Source organism: Molothrus aeneus, chromosome 1 (assembly GCF_037042795.1).
Source record: "Molothrus aeneus isolate 106 chromosome 1, BPBGC_Maene_1.0, whole genome shotgun sequence".
Lineage (NCBI taxonomy): Eukaryota > Metazoa > Chordata > Aves > Passeriformes > Icteridae > Molothrus > Molothrus aeneus.
This window is the reverse complement of record NC_089646.1, coordinates 142,384,357-142,402,437: the sequence shown is the minus strand read 5'-3', so window position 1 is coordinate 142,402,437 and position 18,081 is coordinate 142,384,357. Positions and strand designations below refer to the sequence as shown.

Here is an 18,081-nt window from a genome sequence, read left to right as displayed (position 1 = left end):
CGTATCTCCTTGTGTCCACAACACTTACCTAACAGCCCATCATTGCCATTAAATGTTGCAGTGTAGAAATCCTGTGAACTAACCTCTTCAGAGTCAGAAAATAGACAACTCACAAGTTGCATCAAATATGCCTGCATTCTGCTCCTCTCAGATTCTGAATCGTGCCTGTGACAAAACCTTCCTCACATGCTGCTTTATTTGTGGCATATAGATGTAGAGAATGAAAATAAGGATTCTTACAGACCATCTGCTGCATGCTGTGGCTTAGCACTAGGTACTGTTGGATTCCATTTCTGGCTGTTTTACCTATGGACATGACTCACTGCCAGCTTTACTCCTCTTAGCTGACTCAAGAACTGCTTTTCTCATGACTTCTCCTCCACCAGCCAACATCCCTCTGCATCCATGAGAAAATAACTGCAGTCAGGGACCACGGAACACAGCTTGAAATTCTGCCCTGCAGCTCTTCTCTGGGGCAGAGCTAGTGGGCCACCACCAGCTGGAGTAGGCACCCAGCCAACATACCAAAGACCAGCTCATCAGCAATCTCAGCCTGAAGCCCCATCCTGTGTTGCTGTGTCCCAATGATCCCACTCTGTCTGGTAATTAAAAGTAAGCCTTTCCCCTTGCCCTGAGGGCAAGGCATGCAGCCATTTCATGGTCACAGTTTCAGGTTGATCCTTAAACACACACACACACACACACCCACACACACCATTTATCTCTCCCCCAGCAATTTCCAATAAGTGATTGCTACCCTGACCAAGACACTTAACCAGGCACTGAATTCAGGACAAGAAAGAAAAGTTCTTACATATATATGTACATTTAAGCAGAGACACACAACAAAAATAATCTACAGATATAATAACTTTTTATTTACGTAAGCTGAGGATGTGTATTTGGCTCAGGACTTTTTATCCATGATTTTAAAGAGACTGACTGCAAATAATATAAAAAAATAAAAAATGTAAAATTAATCAATATTTTCAAAATTGTCACAAATTTTGAAAACACTTGTATAAATCCTGCAAACTTTGTGTACCCTTAAAGGGGCATAATTTAGTTACCACATATAATGATATTTGAAAATATTAGTACTTTACCCAAAAGTTTCAACATAGACATATTCATGATGAGTGTAATTTCAGAGGGTATCAAAAGCGATCATGGTTAGAAAAATATACATACTTTTGCTTCTGGAAAAGAAAAAGTCATTTGAAATATCCATCAAATAAAATACTAAATAAAGTCTCTCCACAGATTTTTTTCACAGTCCAAGATAAAATGGATGTTTATACACAGCTTATGCAATCTGTCATTTTCAAGGTAGAGTCACAGTTTCACCAGTACAGAAGAATAAAAACCTGTTACTACTCTCCAGACTGCTGGCTGCACCCACGTGTGATTGTTTAGGCATGCCAAAAGAGCAGAGCCATACAGTGATATCCAAACAAATCATAAGAAAGGTAGAGAAAATGCAGATGCACAAGAGCAAAGGAAATCACACTGGTAACATCGAGAGGAATAGTGACCAATAGGAATAGACATGAACTCTTTAGTAGCATGCAGTAATTCCTACAGGAAAAATAATCCCACCACACTCCAAGTATTAAAAGGACACTTTCATGGTGCTTTTCATTAATTTTCAGAAGTAATATTAAAGATTACTGTCTACTGGAAATAGCCTGGACTTAATTTGTTTCAGTGGATACAGTTTGTTGCTGTGCTTCAGTTCATGGCAGTGTTAAACTTCAGTTGCACACACACCAAGCAGAACAACCCCAAACTTTCAAGATTTTGAAAGGAAATGAGAAGAAATTTTCAAAAACATGTGCTTTCACTACCTGAGTGCATTGCAGTAGCCAACAAAGCAAAGATTTGGTTATTACTTGTTAAAATGAATTCTGGTGTAAAGAAGGAATTCAGAAGAGCAACATGGCACTTGCAACAGTAACTGAAATTAAAGATATAGTGACACATCAAGATCTGACATCCTTTACAGCGTTCTTTTAAGTGTCAACAGACCAGTATCTTAGCTGCAACTGAAACAGAACAGATGCAAATACTAATGGAATAACCAGATCAAGAATATTATGCTATTTCACAGTAATAAAGTCTGTGGAACTACTGAACAGAAAAAAGCATGAAGGATAATAGCAGCATATGGTTTACAATTTTCACTTCTCAGTTTATTAATATTAGTGGTGCACTCAGCAATGCATAAAGCAAGGAAAGAAATTCTGTCAAAACTGGCAATTATCTACCACGTCAACACTTAATTATGGTCTTTGTAAACAGCTAACTCCTTTTTGAACTTAAATTGCAAAGAAAAAATATTTACATATAATATATATGTATAGAACCACAAAACCAAAATTAAGTTAAAACCTTATCAAGGAAATTGCATTTTGAGGAGAACATGATACAATATTAAATAATACACGTCCAAAGATTTTGAAGGCATTGTGATTTTCATGCTTTCTTCCTCCAGTCACTTTCCCCTGGATTTTAATAGACTAAATACTTCATTTCAGAGTAAATAAGTGGAAATATTATAGAGCAGCTCCGGTAAAGAATAGCTCCACTACTGAAAATTGCTCGAGGCGTGGTGATCCAGGACTCTGACTTAAAGCAAAAATAAACAGCATACAAGGCCACAGCAAAGAAGTGGCCAATCAGTACCATTGGTTTGGGAGATAACCTGCATTAAAAATAAACAGATAAAACTAGTAAATAAACAGCATCAGAAAGAACTGAAAAATTTCCATTTTACAAATAGAGATCACACACCCCCTTCTGATTTAGGCAGATCTGGTCCTGCCAACTCAACTGAAAAATACAAACTTGGTTTTCTTGGGCTGTCTGCATTCCCTTCTATGGCAAGGCCAACATACACTGCTGCTTTCTCTTCATTTCTAGTTCTCTTTGTCTACCTCTTACTCTTTGTCTTCCCCCAAAGGAATATTTTAAACAGGCTTTTCAGTTTTAGCTCTCAGTCCAAAAGGAGAGAAATATAAAAGCACACATTCTCCCATGTTCAGAGTAGTAGGGTTTACTGTGCATTGACAAATTTCTGAGAGGTCATTCAAACACCTTCCTAGCTAAAGATTTCCTTGTTCCTTACAGGTTTTCATGGGAGGCCTCACCCAACACTACTCCCAGCTTGTCAAGTAGGAAACATCTCCACCAGCTCCTCTGGACCCCTCTACCTTATTCAAATTCCTGAGCCACCTACACTAGGGGCTACCAGCTTTTTAGTGGCCTTTTTATGCATAAAAAAAAAGAATAAAAAAAACCAGCACTTAAAGACACAATTTCTAATATAGTTCCAACCTTCAGTATAATCTTAAAACCTAGGCTCATGTGGGCCATCCTCCCTGTGTTGAGCAGCCTGATGGCAGCAAAGCAGATCTCTCAGGGGCTCACAATAACCACTGCCAGCACAGTGAACTTACACTGAGAGCAATCCAACAGGACCTGCAACACATTCTCCTCCAAGTCTGAAGTAATGGAAACAGGCTTTCTTTAGCTGATGCAAGGAATCTACAAAATTAATTAAAATTAATAAAACAGATATAATCAACACATACTGAAACATTTTTCTGCATGTACAATACTGATATTAAATGCAGGACTTTGGTAGCTGTTGCTCTGTTCAATTCAGCTGGACTTTAGGCTACTTTTATTTATACAAAGCGTAGTCTTACAGAATACTACATATTTTCATATTAACAGACAATTGTTTTCTTTGGTTTGTTATTTAGTCCTAACTCCAGACTTGCCTTTACATTGCTAAAACTCTATCTAAAAATCTAGGCAGAGAACACAAGAAAACTAATTTAAATTCTTTGATTGATATATTTTCAATATATAACAATATATACACACACAGACATGGACATCCCCTTCCCAGTCATATTTATTTACCAAGTTGTAATTAATCAGAGGTTAACTTTAAGATATATTTACCATCTGTGGCAGCAAAGAGCTCATAAAGTGCCTGGGCAAGAACATTCACTACAAAAGAATGAGATTTTTTTCTTGACCAGTAAAATGTTCTTTTTGCCTGAAAAAAAAAAAAAAAGAAAAAGAAATATTTCTGTCAGTAAATACAAAGGAACATTCAAAAGATTCCCAAAGAGGCGAGGTGGCAAGAGTCATGCTCATGGATATGTAGAAGGGATTTAGTGATATGCTAGATTGATTCCAAGCTAGGTCATTAAGGAATTTCAAAAACTTGTTGAACCAGTTATCCAGGCTCCCCTTACCTTAAATATAGGAGGGAAAAGGTAGTTCCAGAGCATATTTCTCATCCTACAGGGGGTGTCTGGGATACAGCTGAAACTTGAAGGATAATGCTCAGCTAGTTCCCTCAATTTACTGGTAATAAATAGGAAATTACCAAGTCTGAGGTGACTAGCTGCCACAAAAGTGTCTGCATGTGGTGAGACAAGTTCAGGTAAGTCCTGAACTGTCCTGGCATACAGGGTTCCTCTAGGTGCCTCTCAATTTTCAAATGCACTTTGGGAATCATCTACTTGTAGTCTACAATACACTACCTGTAATTTAGCCAAGACAATATGCCTAGCCCTGTTAAAAACAGTAAACAAATAAATAAATCTTATTATCTACTCATTAGAATTCTGGGACTAAGTATCACAGAAAAAATAAACCTTTCATGAACACCGATGAAGCAGATCCTGGGAAAGAAGGATCCCTTCTAATTTACTACTCAGATTAATGCAGCAGGCAAGAGGCCAGTGGAGGCTGAGATGTCTCTTGAAAGACTGAGTACACAAGCTCATTATTGTCCAAGTTCCACTCACACAAGTGTAATGGTTCAAACCCACCACATTTAGGATCAATCTGGTTAAAAATGCCCTATGAAAATGGGAATATCAGGTTATCCCAGCAAGGCATCCTGACTAGACACAGCACACAAGTCTCCTTAAGAAAACACAGCAGGTCCATGTGCAGTCTTGAAACTGCCTCTGGTCGCACAGCACAGCAGTTAATTCACATCCACTGGTGAATGCCTGATATCTGATTATTCCAGCCAAAGCTTTGAAAACTGCTATGCCTCACCAGTAACTTACTTGTTCTGAGTTGCATAAAACTTAGAAGTGTGTCATTGAAGTGCAGCACAAGCTGTCTAAAATAAATCCAAAATAAATAATCACCTTAAGAACATCAGAATCTTCATAAAGGTCTGGGATATCCTGGAGCAAACTTCTCCATATTTTAACATCATTTAAAATAACACTCATTCCTCCACCAGTTAGAGGGTGTCTTATATTATATGCATCTCCTAAAAGAAGAACACCTAGGTAGAAGAGAAAAAACAATAGGATACTGCACATCTGCTATGGAATCTTAAAATTCAAATCCTCTATAAAAAACATCAAACTTACTAAGAATTCATTCCCACCAGAAAATAAGATGAATAGCAACTAGAAAATAAAAAGCAAAAACCACAAAGTATGTCTTTTAATTTAAAGGCTTAAAACAACTTTAAGATAATCAAGGTAAAACTATTTTTTCCCTATAGGTATGCGTGTTCATGTGTCAAAGAACACAATTTTTAAGTTAATTTCTTTAATTTTTTTATAATTTTTTTTCTTAGAAAGGCCACATTGTATAAGCTTGAGCAACTGAGTAAATTAAACTTACAGATGAAGCAGGCATTGACTTAATATCTGGTGTCAATGTAAACACTCCAGTTAAATGTTGCCCAAGGTACACATTTTCAAAACATTATTTTTTATAGAAGATTTATGAGACAGTTAAATTGAACAACAAATATACATCCAAGACAACAAAGTCTTATGCCCCAGAAGATGTTTATAATGCCTTTTTTCCTCCTTTTATTTCATAATACCCACCTTTCTTGTTTACAGCTGAGGGAGGCAAGAAGCTGGCTGGCATAGTCCTTAAACGATCATTCTGAACTGCTATTAAGAATGGCTCCTTTAAATGATCTGCAACAACCAAATATTTTAGTTACAGTAGTTAGACAAAGACACAAATAATTTATATACAATGCATTTTAATCTCTTTGGGATATCACAGAGTGAATGGTGTGGGTTGCAATGGGACCTTGAAGATCATGTAGTGCCAACCTCCCTGCCATGGGAGGCGAGACTTTCCCTCAACCAGACTGCTCAGAGCCCCATCCAACCTGTCCTTCAACATGTCCAGGGATGTGGCAACCACAACCTCCCTGAGCAACCTGTTTTAGTGCCCCACCACCCTCACAGTAAATAATTTGTTCCTAATATCTAATCTAAACCTACTCTCTATTTGAACTCATCCCCCTTGTCCTGTCACTGATGCCCTTGTCAATAGTTCTGCCCCATCTTTCTGGTAGAGTCCCTTCAGGTACTGGAAGGCCACAATTAGGTCCCCCCAAAGCCTCTCTTTTCCAGACTGAACAAATCCAACTCTCTCAACCTCTCCTATGGGAGGGGCCCTCCACCCCCCTGGTCAACTTGGTGGCCTCCTCTGGATCATGCCAACAAGTCAATGTCCTTCCTGTGCTGGGGACCCCAGAGCTTTATATAATCCTGAACTGCTGACCTCACAGATGTGAGCTGAACAAACTTCTGTGTCTTGTGTGGTGTGCAACCAAAGAAGGGTAAATGGCTCCTGAAACAGTGACTGTGCACACGGAAAAAGCCACACATTTCTATTAATTCAATGAAATGTGTCTCCTTTTTTTGACATAAATAAATGTGACAATTCTCTAGAAGCCCTTCCAGACTCACCAGGTAGTTGTGGATGAATGGTCTCAATCATGTACTCTTTTAAATTTTTTGGCATTTCCCCTCGAATATCAACAAGGACCCGAGTTTCAGTTGAAGAAATCTTATAGATTAGCACTGGACTTGTTTTAGCTAAAACAAGTTCAGCATAATTAGCTTTAAACTGTGATGCATCCTTAAAAAGGAAAGAAGGGGAAGAAAGATTGAGACTGATTAATGAAAGGGTATTAAAAATCAGACATACAAAATTAATTTTCTAAAACACTTTTAAATAAAATCCTCTATCATATTAAGCTTGTGTTATTATTCTCTTGAATGAAGAAATGTTTTCAAAAAGAAAGTTTTGAATTTCAGTCTAGCAACAATTCTTTTGCCAATACATATTAATATTTACTAGAATCAGTAACTTATCCATTTCATTTGAATGCCTCACCAAGATTTAATATATGCCATTAAAAACCTGTAACATAATCAATGTAGGAGTTTTCAGTAAGATAATTTCGTTTTCCTTTCATAAAGAAAGTGGTGGGAGGGAAAGAAATCCACTAGTCTAAATATAACTACTTGGAGACACAACTGAAGAAGAATCACAGGGCCTTATCTAAAGAGATCTTAAAGGAGATTCCAAAAGTAGACAAACTTGGGCAGTGCTAACTGGATTAGAGACCCAAAAGTACTGGAGTTCCTACCACTCAGTGTTCCCAGTCTAGTGAAAATTCTGTTAGCTTCAGTTCATGCTTAATTATTTTTGCTGTTAATGCATCAGTTAATGCAGCAGACACAGAGTGAAAGAACCAGACAGGATTTCTGCCTGGATTCTCCAACCACCCAGCTACCAACCCAGATTCCCAGTCCAAAACCAGGACACCACCTTCTCTCTTGAAGTTTGTAGGTCCTGAAGGCAAACCTGTTCATATAGGTTACAGGGTACCCCACCTTCAACAACAGCATAGTGGTTTATATAGTATTCTACTTAAAAGTTACCTTCAAAATGCAACCAACAAAATGGGACGAAACAGTAACTTTGCTGGATATCAAGTTTTTCCTGAATTTGGAGAAAAGTCCATCAGCTACAACTGTAAGTGGAGCATGAAGTTCCTGCAGCATAAATGAAAAATAAAGATAAGACACCATCAATTTTGCTACAGAACAATGAGAAGCAATTCGCAACATAGGTATTAAAAATACTGTGGGGTTTGCCTTCCTTGTATTCATACTTATCTATTTGCTACACAAGCTGATCTAACAATATACTCCAGCTTTTTTAGAAAATACAGCTATGGGAACTGTGTAGAAACTTGGATTAAAAAATACAATAAAGATAAGTATTTGCTCCCTTCAGGCTGTAACGCTCACAGAAGAAAAAAGAAAACAAAAAAGAATTTCAAATTAAAGAACTATGTATAAGCAGCTAAAGAAAACCAAACCAAAAGTATAACAAACTGACAAGCTGTAAGCATATAGGCTCTTTTTTAAAAGACCACAAAGGGAGCTCTGAGCAGTTCCAATACTTAGGAACTAGACAAATAGTATATATATGGACAAAATACAAATCTGAGTAAACTCACCAGGTTCAGCCTGAAGGTCTGTGCAAATTCTTAATGCTTAACACAAACATTCTTCTTGAACATAATTTGTTACTAAAATGTACTTTTATGCCTTTTACTTTTATGGTCATACAACAACATTATTATTCTAGGAAGCATTTAAAGGTAGGTGTTTCCTTCTATCTACAGCTTTCTCAGTGTCAATATATTCAGTGATTGAACTTCAAATGACAATAGATTTACAACAAGCATTAGTCCTCAGCTTTCAGTGATTTCATCTGCTTGGTATAAGCAGTAAGAAGTATTTCTCCTTTTAAGCTTTCAGTTTGTAAGTAAGGCAAAAAAAGCACACTGTGTTTCATTAGTACTCCTAGGAAATCTTTTACTATTGTATGGGTGAGTCACTCAGTGAGTTCCTCTATGAGCAGTTGCCACCAGTATTGGAGTGAATTCATAAAATCATAGAATATTCTGAGTTGGGGGGGACTTGCAAGGATCTTCAAGTCTGACTCCACTTGGTCACACAAACCTTAACATCTTTTGCTGTGTGAAGGGAAGTTGGACAAAATCAGATGACAGTAGATGTGAGTAAGGTAAAACATGTTTTATGCACCTGTGCTTATAGAAGTGAGCTCCTGAGTAGAGTTACCTCTACTATGAATTCACCTCTTTCCTATGGATTCCTAGCTTGGATGACTGCAAGCTCTAATTTTTCCTGCAATTAGACCAAAGTCACCTGTCCATATCAGTTTCCTGCTGTCTAATGAGTAGAACACTCATGCTACAATTCTTCCACAGTCAACACAATTAAATTTGAGCCTATTCAGTTGCCTAGTTTTGAAACACTGTATAAGTTTTAGCATACTGGCTAGTTTGAATCTCATTTAAGAGAATAAAAATCTCAGAAGTAATGTGGTGGAGACCGTAGGATGGAAAGAACAGAAAAACACATACACAACACAGGCACTTTTCTTTATAAAAGCAGGCTAAGGAATGCAAACAGGCTTGAGTTTGGGGTTTTTATTCAGCTAAGAGCTTCCTAGCTGTAAAAACTCACAGGTAGGGAAACACAGTAAATAGAAATGTTTAATGGAAATTTCTTGTATACCAGATTTCTAACATCAAAGGAGAGCTAAGCCAGCAAATGAAACAGCTCTTTCCAGCCACAGAACTTCAGCATTCAGTGCAAAACATGAATTTGTTCATCCCCAGTATAGAGAGAGGAAACTTAAGGCCTTTAGAACAACATCCAGACTTTCAGGAAAGATGCAGGCTAGAACACTGGTCACCCCGTGTTCAAATAAGTCACACTTAAAATTACAACAATAATATCCATAAGTGTGTGAAGCTTAAAAACAGAGCTCAAAACAAAACATGCATGTTCTCCTTCTACCCCTCAAACAAAATAAAACAAAAACACCCTTCTCTGTTCCTGGATGATAAAGCCAATTGAATTTGGGAAATAAATCCCAACAAATACCCTTCTCCCTGCAAAAAATCCTCCTCCTCTCGAATATCCCTGTCTTTCCCATACCTGTGATTCAGTGGCTTATTCTCTTTCCTAATACAGTTTCATTTATTTTACATGGCAGCTAAGACAGACCAAGGAACAGACTTGGAACTCACTCCTCCTCCAGCTCCCTCAAGAGGGGTCAAGGGTGTTGTTACTTCTCTGCTCTGTTGCAGCACTTAGTCATTGAGTGGCTGAAATGGCACTTGTCTGAGGACAGTCTAAAACCAGCTTGCTCCCCTAAGCTTTGGCAAGTACTTTTAAAAGGCTCTCTCCTATTTGGTTCTGTGCCACCAGTCCCATCTCTAAATGACTTAGAGATGGAAAGATGTCAGAGACGTCTGATCTTAGAGATCTGAGCAGGATCTTCCATCTACTCAGGGACTTTCTCCATCTAGTAAGGAGGGGAGCACAGCATGGGCAGATTCCTATCTTTCCCATCAGAGTGCATCTACATAACTTTAGGCAACAAAGTAACCTCAAAGTACACAAAGATGATCACAAATTTGGTTTTCCTGGAGAAAAACTGGTCTCTCCTAAGTTCACACAGTTTCATAGCATTTAGCCAGCAGTTTAGCACTAAAATATGCCAAAATTCTTTTTCTGTCATCCAAGAAATGACAAGACAGAACTTTCACTATCAAAAAGTAATTTCTTCATTTTCAGTCCCTCACTAGATGGTGGAAGTATATGTGGAAATGCAGACCACTACACACAGCTGAAGCACAAATCTTAATATATTGTTCTTTTCACCAGAAACTCCTGAAAGACTTTAAACTCCAGACTGTGGAAACCCAGAGCACCGGGAATATTTCACTGCCTGCTCTGGGGTGTCCTGACCCCCAGGGGAGCACTGACTTTGACACTCTTTCATGGAGAAAGTTTACTAGACTTCAAGATAGACTAGAATCCACAAAAGTGTGAAATAGATTATAGAGAATAGTATAGTAGAGAAATTTAGGTTTTGGGATTTTTAGTATGTTGTGGACAGAAACAAGATGGAGGGCACAGGGTGTCATCCGGGGTTTCTTCTTCATGCTTCTTCTTCCATCTTCTTTATGAGTTTGGGTGGCATTTTGTAATTGGAGAGAAAACTCCTCAATGTGGGCTCTTTGGGATCAGTTATTGGGTAAAAAGGGAAAATAATGTAGGTGTCAGTTCTTAATTGGATAGTTTAGTCTTAAAAGACCTTGTAACAAGAGATTGTTGGCCATTTTGTGCCTTGCTAATGAAATGCTGCTGAACTCACAGTAGGGAGACTGTTTTACTGATAAGAAATAATAAACACTTGAGTCTGAACATGAAATACCATCTCAAGTGCCTTCAATCCAGACCCAGAGAAACCCACAATGATACCACCACACCAGACATATGAATAATGAAACAAATAATGAACTGAATTCTCCAGAGAAACTGAAAGCAGAAGCTTCATAAGAAGTTATAACAAGAATTCCCATATTCCCAGACTGTATGCACGAGAAAATAATCTCCCTTTATTGAATCTTTGGCTTTCTTGATAACTACATTACTTCTGTACCAGTGGTCTGAAATAGAAGCTTTTAAAAAATTATATATCTAAAGCAACCCTCAATTTTCTCAACAGTTTAACAAAGATTATAACAGAAAGCTCTTACCTTAGTGTCACCAGTTTCTTTGTCCTTGTACTGAACACCCACAACACAGTCATCTTCCTCAAGTAACTGTAACACAGTCCCTTCAATGAATTTTGCACTGAAATGAAACAGAGGGGTTAAAACAGAGGAGGATTAATGATGCCAGCATTTCAAGGCACTAGACAAAGATAGAAAACCAAATTTTCAACAATGTTGTCTCTGCCAACATGATTAAAATTTTGCAAAAGAAGGGTTCTTGAACACTTTCTGAAGCCACATTAAATGTCAAAAAGTGTTGGTCATAAATTTCACTTTGACACTACCTTTGGTTTGATACCTGAATATTCAAAAGACCATACTGTTTATCATAAACATCCTGTCACTTAGAGTCTGCAGCTGTGCCCCAGGGCCCTGTGAGAGATGCTGAGAAGAGTTTCACACCTAATAATGGTCAGAAATCAGGGAGCTGCCTGAGTCATCCCTGCTAAAAGCTAGGAATCACTGACAATGCAGGTAAGAACTAACTGAGAAGAATTAAAGAGCAGGATCAGCAGCACTTAAACCCTTAACATGAATATTAGAGGAAAGTCAGGCACGTAATTCTCAGAGCAGTCCAAACTAACCTAACCTGCTTAGGACACAGATATCTAGTTTGTCACCTCAGGAATTTGGGAGAGTGTTCTGGATTTTTTCTATTTATGCTTTTAAGGTTCTGCTAACATGTTCAAGTGGAGCATCCCCTGCTTCCATCTCCCAATCAGAGCTATTTTGAGTTCAGAAATTAAATCTCTCTAAACTTATATTCTTTGTTGGGTCCAAGCTCTTAGACCTGCTCACAGCACTTCAGACTAAGCAGCTTGAAATGGGACACTCAATCTCCTGCAAATATTCCATATTCAGATGTAATTCCACAGCTTTAAGAACTGAGCTAAAGGTGCATGTGAGGATACAACAGCTTGCTATTTTAGGCTCTTAAAAGGAATACAAGCATCTCAACTAATGGTTTTTTTCCCCTGGCATGCAGCACAGACATTTCAGAGCAGCTCATGACTGGCTTAATTTGACAATAAACAGGCATGTTGGCTGTATCAAAATATGAATGGTTATGAGTGAGCACTCAACAGAAACCTCAACAGCAAGGCACTGCAGCAGCATGCCAGGGAATCAGAGTCCTGCAGATCCTATCAGCTCTAAGTTTCTATTATAGCTGTCATTTCAGTTACCTGAGTGCTCACTTTTTCATCTCATTCTCCTCCACTATAAATGAGTTTATAATTATATATAATTAGTTTATTATTATAAACCAATGATGCCCTACCTCCTTCTGCAGCAAAAATAACTTTACTTATCTGAAATACATTCATATTGCCTAGTGCTTATAAAGAGGATATACTAACCACTAATAATAATCCCCTATATCTTCAAAAGCTTTGTAATAAAAGCCAAAATCTCCTGGCACTATTAAGAGTTCTTGATCTTTCACTGCACATAAACATGCAGTTTTCTATGCCACAAATTAAATGGCAAGCAAGCATATGCAAAACAAACATCCAGGAGTGTGTGGAAAATGGGAAAGAATTTCATTCAAGTCACAAACATGATTTTTGCAAGTTTTTGTTTAAAAGACTGTGTACAGCTACGGGAGTTTTTCCCACAAGTTGAGCACTCAGATACCCAAATTTCATTGAACTTAGAGCCTCAAGAAGGCTTTAGCTTTCAGAGCTAGTGAACACAGTCACCATTAATTATAACTGTACTACAGAGCTGCTATCTTTAGTGCCACTTTTAGTAATTGATATGATATAACAAATATGAAAGGAGAAAGCAATTTTCCACCTCAGAATAAAGATGTTAGGTAAAAAATATGATAATGCCATCTGTCCCTTTACAAGGGACAGATGGCATTATTATATTCTTAGGGGAAAAAATTATTTAGGGGGAAAAAAGACAATACAAAAAAAAAAATACCACACAGAAAGCAGCACCTAGAATCTATTCTATTTCAATAGAAGTTTACTTCTCATCTCCTTTATAGAAGAAAGAAAACAGTTAAGAGAAAACACCAATTTTTTCTTTTAATTATGAAAAGAAATTGTCTTCAAGATTCTGAAACATACAAATTATTAACTAGAAAGAGCTACTTCCATTTAATGCTCCTTTTTAGTTACTTTGGCTTACTTCTTGCTGTCCAAAAAGAAAGCAAAACAACATACAAATGTAAACGCTTGCTTTCTATCATCACTGATAACATCAGTGTCAAAGCTACATGCTACTGCCCAGTGCAGGAGGGTTGGACCACCTGACCTTTAAAGGTCATCCCTTCTAAGCCAAACCATTCTGTGATCTAACAAATAGTGCCAGATTTGCCACTCATGCCTTGCCTAAAGAAGTTCTGTGCACTGCTCACCAAGAAGAGGTCACTACTTCTGGTAAAATGCCAAACCCAAGAATCAGCAGAAGAGAATCAACCCTTTGCCTGTGAACTTTTCTCTCACACAGATGGGCAAATATCTTGCCTAATATTTAAAGCCCATACTCCCTTAAAGATTAAGTTGTCCCAAAGTGTGATATATATATATGATGTGTATGTAACCTATGAACTTGTCTACAGAGATCAGAATGAGTAACTCTAGCTGCTACATTCTCTCACTCCTGCTCATCACAGCCCTCTGGGTTGGGAAATGGTTAAGCAATCTCATAGAATTGATGGGAACAATGCTTCTGAATATCTGGACCCCAACTGTGCTTTCACAACGTGACTCACTTGGGCTCTGCCATAGCTGCCCTTCGGAGGCCCATGATAAACTGGCCATGATGAAAAGATCTTCCACTGGCCACGCGTCCGTCTTCAGATGTTGGATAAGGAATCTCAACCTCCAATTTGCTCTCTAGATCATGAATTATGTAACCATTTACTATTTGTGAATCAATACCTTCTACTGTATCTGCAAGATAAAAGCCAACAGATGGATTAAAACAAGTCTTTAAGAAAGCCTAATTATTTATAAAAGGCATTTCTTTACACAGGGTCCAATTTTCTTAAACAAAATACACATATTGAAAGAGTTTTCAAAATAGCAAACTGGAAATACACAAGTGATTTTAATTAAAATGTTAAGTGCAGATAATGTTTTTCTTAATTTTTCCTGTAGGCATGCTTTTACTAAATACAGTGTTGAGCGTAGTAACTCTTGTGTTACAGATCTATTTACACTTTGAAATGTACCCACCTTCAAGACCCAAGTCTCGAAGAGCATTGAATCCTCCAGGCTGCAGCAATTCTCCAACTATCCTGTCAGGTTCTTTCAGATCCCTCTCTATCACAGTCACCTTCCTTCCATCTCTTGAAAGCACCGTGGCCAAGGAAGAACCAAGGACACCTGATCCCACAATGATAATTTCTGGATCATATTGGGGTGACAATGTTGTGTTTGGAGCGGTCTCTGTCAGATATACATCTGAGAAGTTCACTTCTCTTTTACCCTTTAGAAAACAAAGCCAAAGTTACACATGCCAATGGATATGTACCATAACCTTGTCAAGAGGGCTGACTTTGGAGCAGCTCTACTCTGAGGGAGGCTACTAAGGGTGCATTGGTAGTTGTAAGGCATCTTGCAGTTTAGTTTTGTCCAAAATTGAATGTGTCATACTCTACAAGGCAACAAAAGCACAACAAGCAGAGAAAAGAAAAAACAATACTGCTGCAAATCAAGACCCTGGCTAAACCTGCTATAAAAGGCAGTAAGAAAAGGCTGTCCCATATTCTTGTCCTATAAAGTAAGACTGATACCTTCATGCCAGTGAACCACTCCAGCATGGAGGCCTTAGCACTTTTAATGAAAAAGGTATTAGATTTGCTGGAAAATGTATTTCTCTGGAAAACATACTCCTTTTAAATTATACTCTAACTGAACCTACCTCACTAACTAAACAGCAACTTACGGTAATATTCAGAATGAAAAAGTGTCAGCAGAAGCAGCTGCCTGGGAAATGCTTTTAAGAAATAGTCCTGAAATGAAAACTCATGTAACGTCTAAAAGTATAAGCAAAATCACCATTCATCTACATTTAAAGCTGTTAAGAATTGACATATATTGGACTGGACATCAGTGAATACAGAACTGGTATCTTAAATCAGCTCTATTATAGAACCTTCCCCAACAGCACCTAATCACATACACTTCAAGGTGAAAAATAATTTTAAGGGCAACTCCAATGCAAAGCTGCAAATCATTTCTCCAGCTGATAGATGAGAGTTCAATTCAGTCTTTCACAAATGCCTCAGCACTTCAGCGCTGACATTGGTAAAATATGATTGCATCAGTGAAACACACTGACACCAGAATTTTTAGTGGCCTAGAGTCATGTTTGTATTTACAATACAGCAAGACAGTGCAAAACTATCTGAATTCAGGTAACACAAGAAATTGGAAAAGGCAGGCTTGAAGAGAAAAATTAAATAAAAATCAATAACCTTTGACTTGCAGCCAAAATGAGTTTCATGTATTTCTGTGTGAGGGGTCAGTGCTCATGTGAAATTGCCCAGAAGTACACAGGAAAGGAGCCAAATAGTGCTGACCAGAGATGTACTGGATATCTATGTCCAGTTCATAGTCTTGGATGGCAGGACTCCAGCTAAGCTCCAGGCACCACCTACAGCTCTCCACTTGTTCCACAGCAAGGGAACAGACTGACTATCTGAGCAAGTCCTACACCTATTGTACAAGCAATAGGTCAGCAATCATTTCCCAGTAACTCCATCTGCAGTTGCATAAACAAATGTGTTTTATCCATAAATATCATGAAGCTCATCAGAGAGTTACAGAATGGCAGAGGTTGGAAAGGGTTTCGGACATCATGGGGTCCAAAGCCCCCGTTCAAGCAGGGCCAGAGCAGACTGGCCTGGGCCCTGTTTGGGATACCTCCAAGGATGGAGACTCTTCCACCTCTCTGGGAACCTTGCAGTGCTTAGTCACCCTGACAGTAAATAGTGCCTCCTAATGCTCAGAGCAAACATCCTCTGCTTCCGTCTGTGCTCAGCACCTCTCATTCTGACACCAGGCACTGATGGAAAAAGCCTTGGCACAGCCTTCCTTGCACCCTCCCTGCAGGTATTTACACACAGCCTTCTGTTGGGGACAGTCACTCAGCCTCTCCTCATAGGAGAGATTCTCCAGTCCTTCAGCTCTAAAACAGACTGGCAACCGAAGATGTTCTTCTGCTACTACAATAAGCTTTTACTCCAAACCCTTCTTAAAACATATTTGTTTTGATGCTAGAAAACCCCTGGTCTACCACTTAAGTTTCACTCTTTCTTTTGCCATCCAAAACTGACACAAAATATGACAAATCAAACATCCAGCATCTAAAGACAAACCCTGTCCACCCCTTTCTTAGCTCTTTTCCCTCACCAGGGCAGAGGGTCAGTGGCCACAGAGGGAGGAGCAGCAGGACTTTCCACCTCACGTGCCGCGCCTGAATCCAATTTACCTTTCTGGATTTGGGCTGTTCAACTTGCTGAGACGCCGGGGTGGGTTTGGCCCAGAAGAAGCCAACCAGCGGCAAAGCTGAAAGCAGATCAGAGAGCATCCCCAGGTGCGACTTCTGCTTCTGCTGCTGCCGCTGCCTGGGCCCCCTGAAGTGGTACCTGTAGGACAGCACCAAGCCGAGCGAGAAAAACACCAGCACGGAGAGCAGCACCTCCTTGTTAGCGTAAGTCATGAGGTCTCCACACTTTTTATACACGTAAATGAAAGAGGCGATACCCAGAAAGGTCCACATCATGAGGGTCACTGATCTCGGTTGTTGCTCCAAAGCTTTGCCGCAGATGGATGCTGCCGAAAATAGGGTTTCGTGGAAGGGATGAAAAAATGTATCTATAGAAAAGCGACGATCTCCTTTTCACTGGAAGGTGGGGAGATTTCAATGGAAAAACACAGAGCCACAGAAGAGGAACAAGCCCCACCTCGCCAGGCTGCCACAGGAGCCTGGATAGAGATTCCGAAACCGGAAAAAAACAATGTATAAAACGTCTTCTCAAGAACCCCCTCCCGAACACGCGATGCCGGAGGAGCTGGAGCTCGTCTCACCGCCTCCGGTCACCCCTCGGCCGTGCCCAGCCCCGGCCGGTGCCGGGACTCTCCTCAGCTGGCGGCGGCGATGCTGCCGAGCACTCACGCCCGGGGATGAGGCAGCGGCGCCACGCGGGGCGGGGGGAGGACGGTGCACGCCCAGGGGGGCGCGGCTGCTCTACCTGCCCGCACCAGGGCACCCCGCAGCCGCCTCACGGAGAGAAGATGCGGTGCCGCTGCCTCCCTCCTTGACCCGGTCGCGGCGCCTCGCCGCAGGAATGAGGCTGTGGGAGGGAACCAGGGGCAATAGGCGCGAATGGCGAGGGCGGCCCGCGGGAGGGGCGGCCCCGCGGCCATGCTAATGAGTAACGGCCGCCGCCGCCCCGCGGGCACCGCGCGCCCGTGCCTCAGCAGCGCCGACCAATCGGCGGCGCTATGCCGAGATGGCGCTATGGCCAGCGACCAATCGGAGCGCCGGTGGGGCGGGGCTTGCGCCCGCCGGGCGATGTGACGCGAAGGGCGGGGCGGAGTTGCCGTAGTGACGGTGAGGGGCGGGGCCGCTGAGGGGCGCTGGTA

General features: G+C 40.0%; 1 protein-coding gene across 1 annotated transcript; it reads right to left on the bottom strand.

Moving 5' to 3' along the window:
- Positions 1-857: 857 nt before the first annotated feature.
- Positions 858-17,799, bottom strand: SQLE (squalene epoxidase). Its single transcript, XM_066566352.1, has 11 exons — positions 16,925-17,799; positions 14,665-14,917; positions 14,199-14,379; positions 11,456-11,552; positions 7,749-7,862; positions 6,768-6,939; positions 5,886-5,981; positions 5,184-5,326; positions 3,973-4,069; positions 3,459-3,546; positions 858-2,704 (listed from the first exon to the last, which is right to left on the bottom strand). The coding sequence occupies exons 1-11, from the start codon at positions 17,216-17,218 to the stop codon at positions 2,512-2,514; spliced, it is 1,728 nt and encodes a 575-aa protein (XP_066422449.1). The 5' UTR covers positions 17,219-17,799; the 3' UTR covers positions 858-2,511.
- Between the last annotated feature and the right edge of the window lie 282 nt (positions 17,800-18,081).

Excerpts from the sequence above, each read along its gene's own strand:
- SQLE (XM_066566352.1), bottom strand. The coding sequence starts at position 17,218 with ATGATGTGGACCTTTCTGGGTATCGCCTCTTTCATTTACGTGTATAAA. Across the intron at positions 6,940-7,748 it reads TTGTTGGTTGCATTTTGAAG|GATGCATCACAGTTTAAAGC; the intron begins GTAACTTTTAAG and ends TTCCTTTTTAAG. Across the intron at positions 5,327-5,885 it reads CTCAGCTGTAAACAAGAAAG|GTGTTCTTCTTTTAGGAGAT; the intron begins GTGGGTATTATG and ends TCTTCTACCTAG.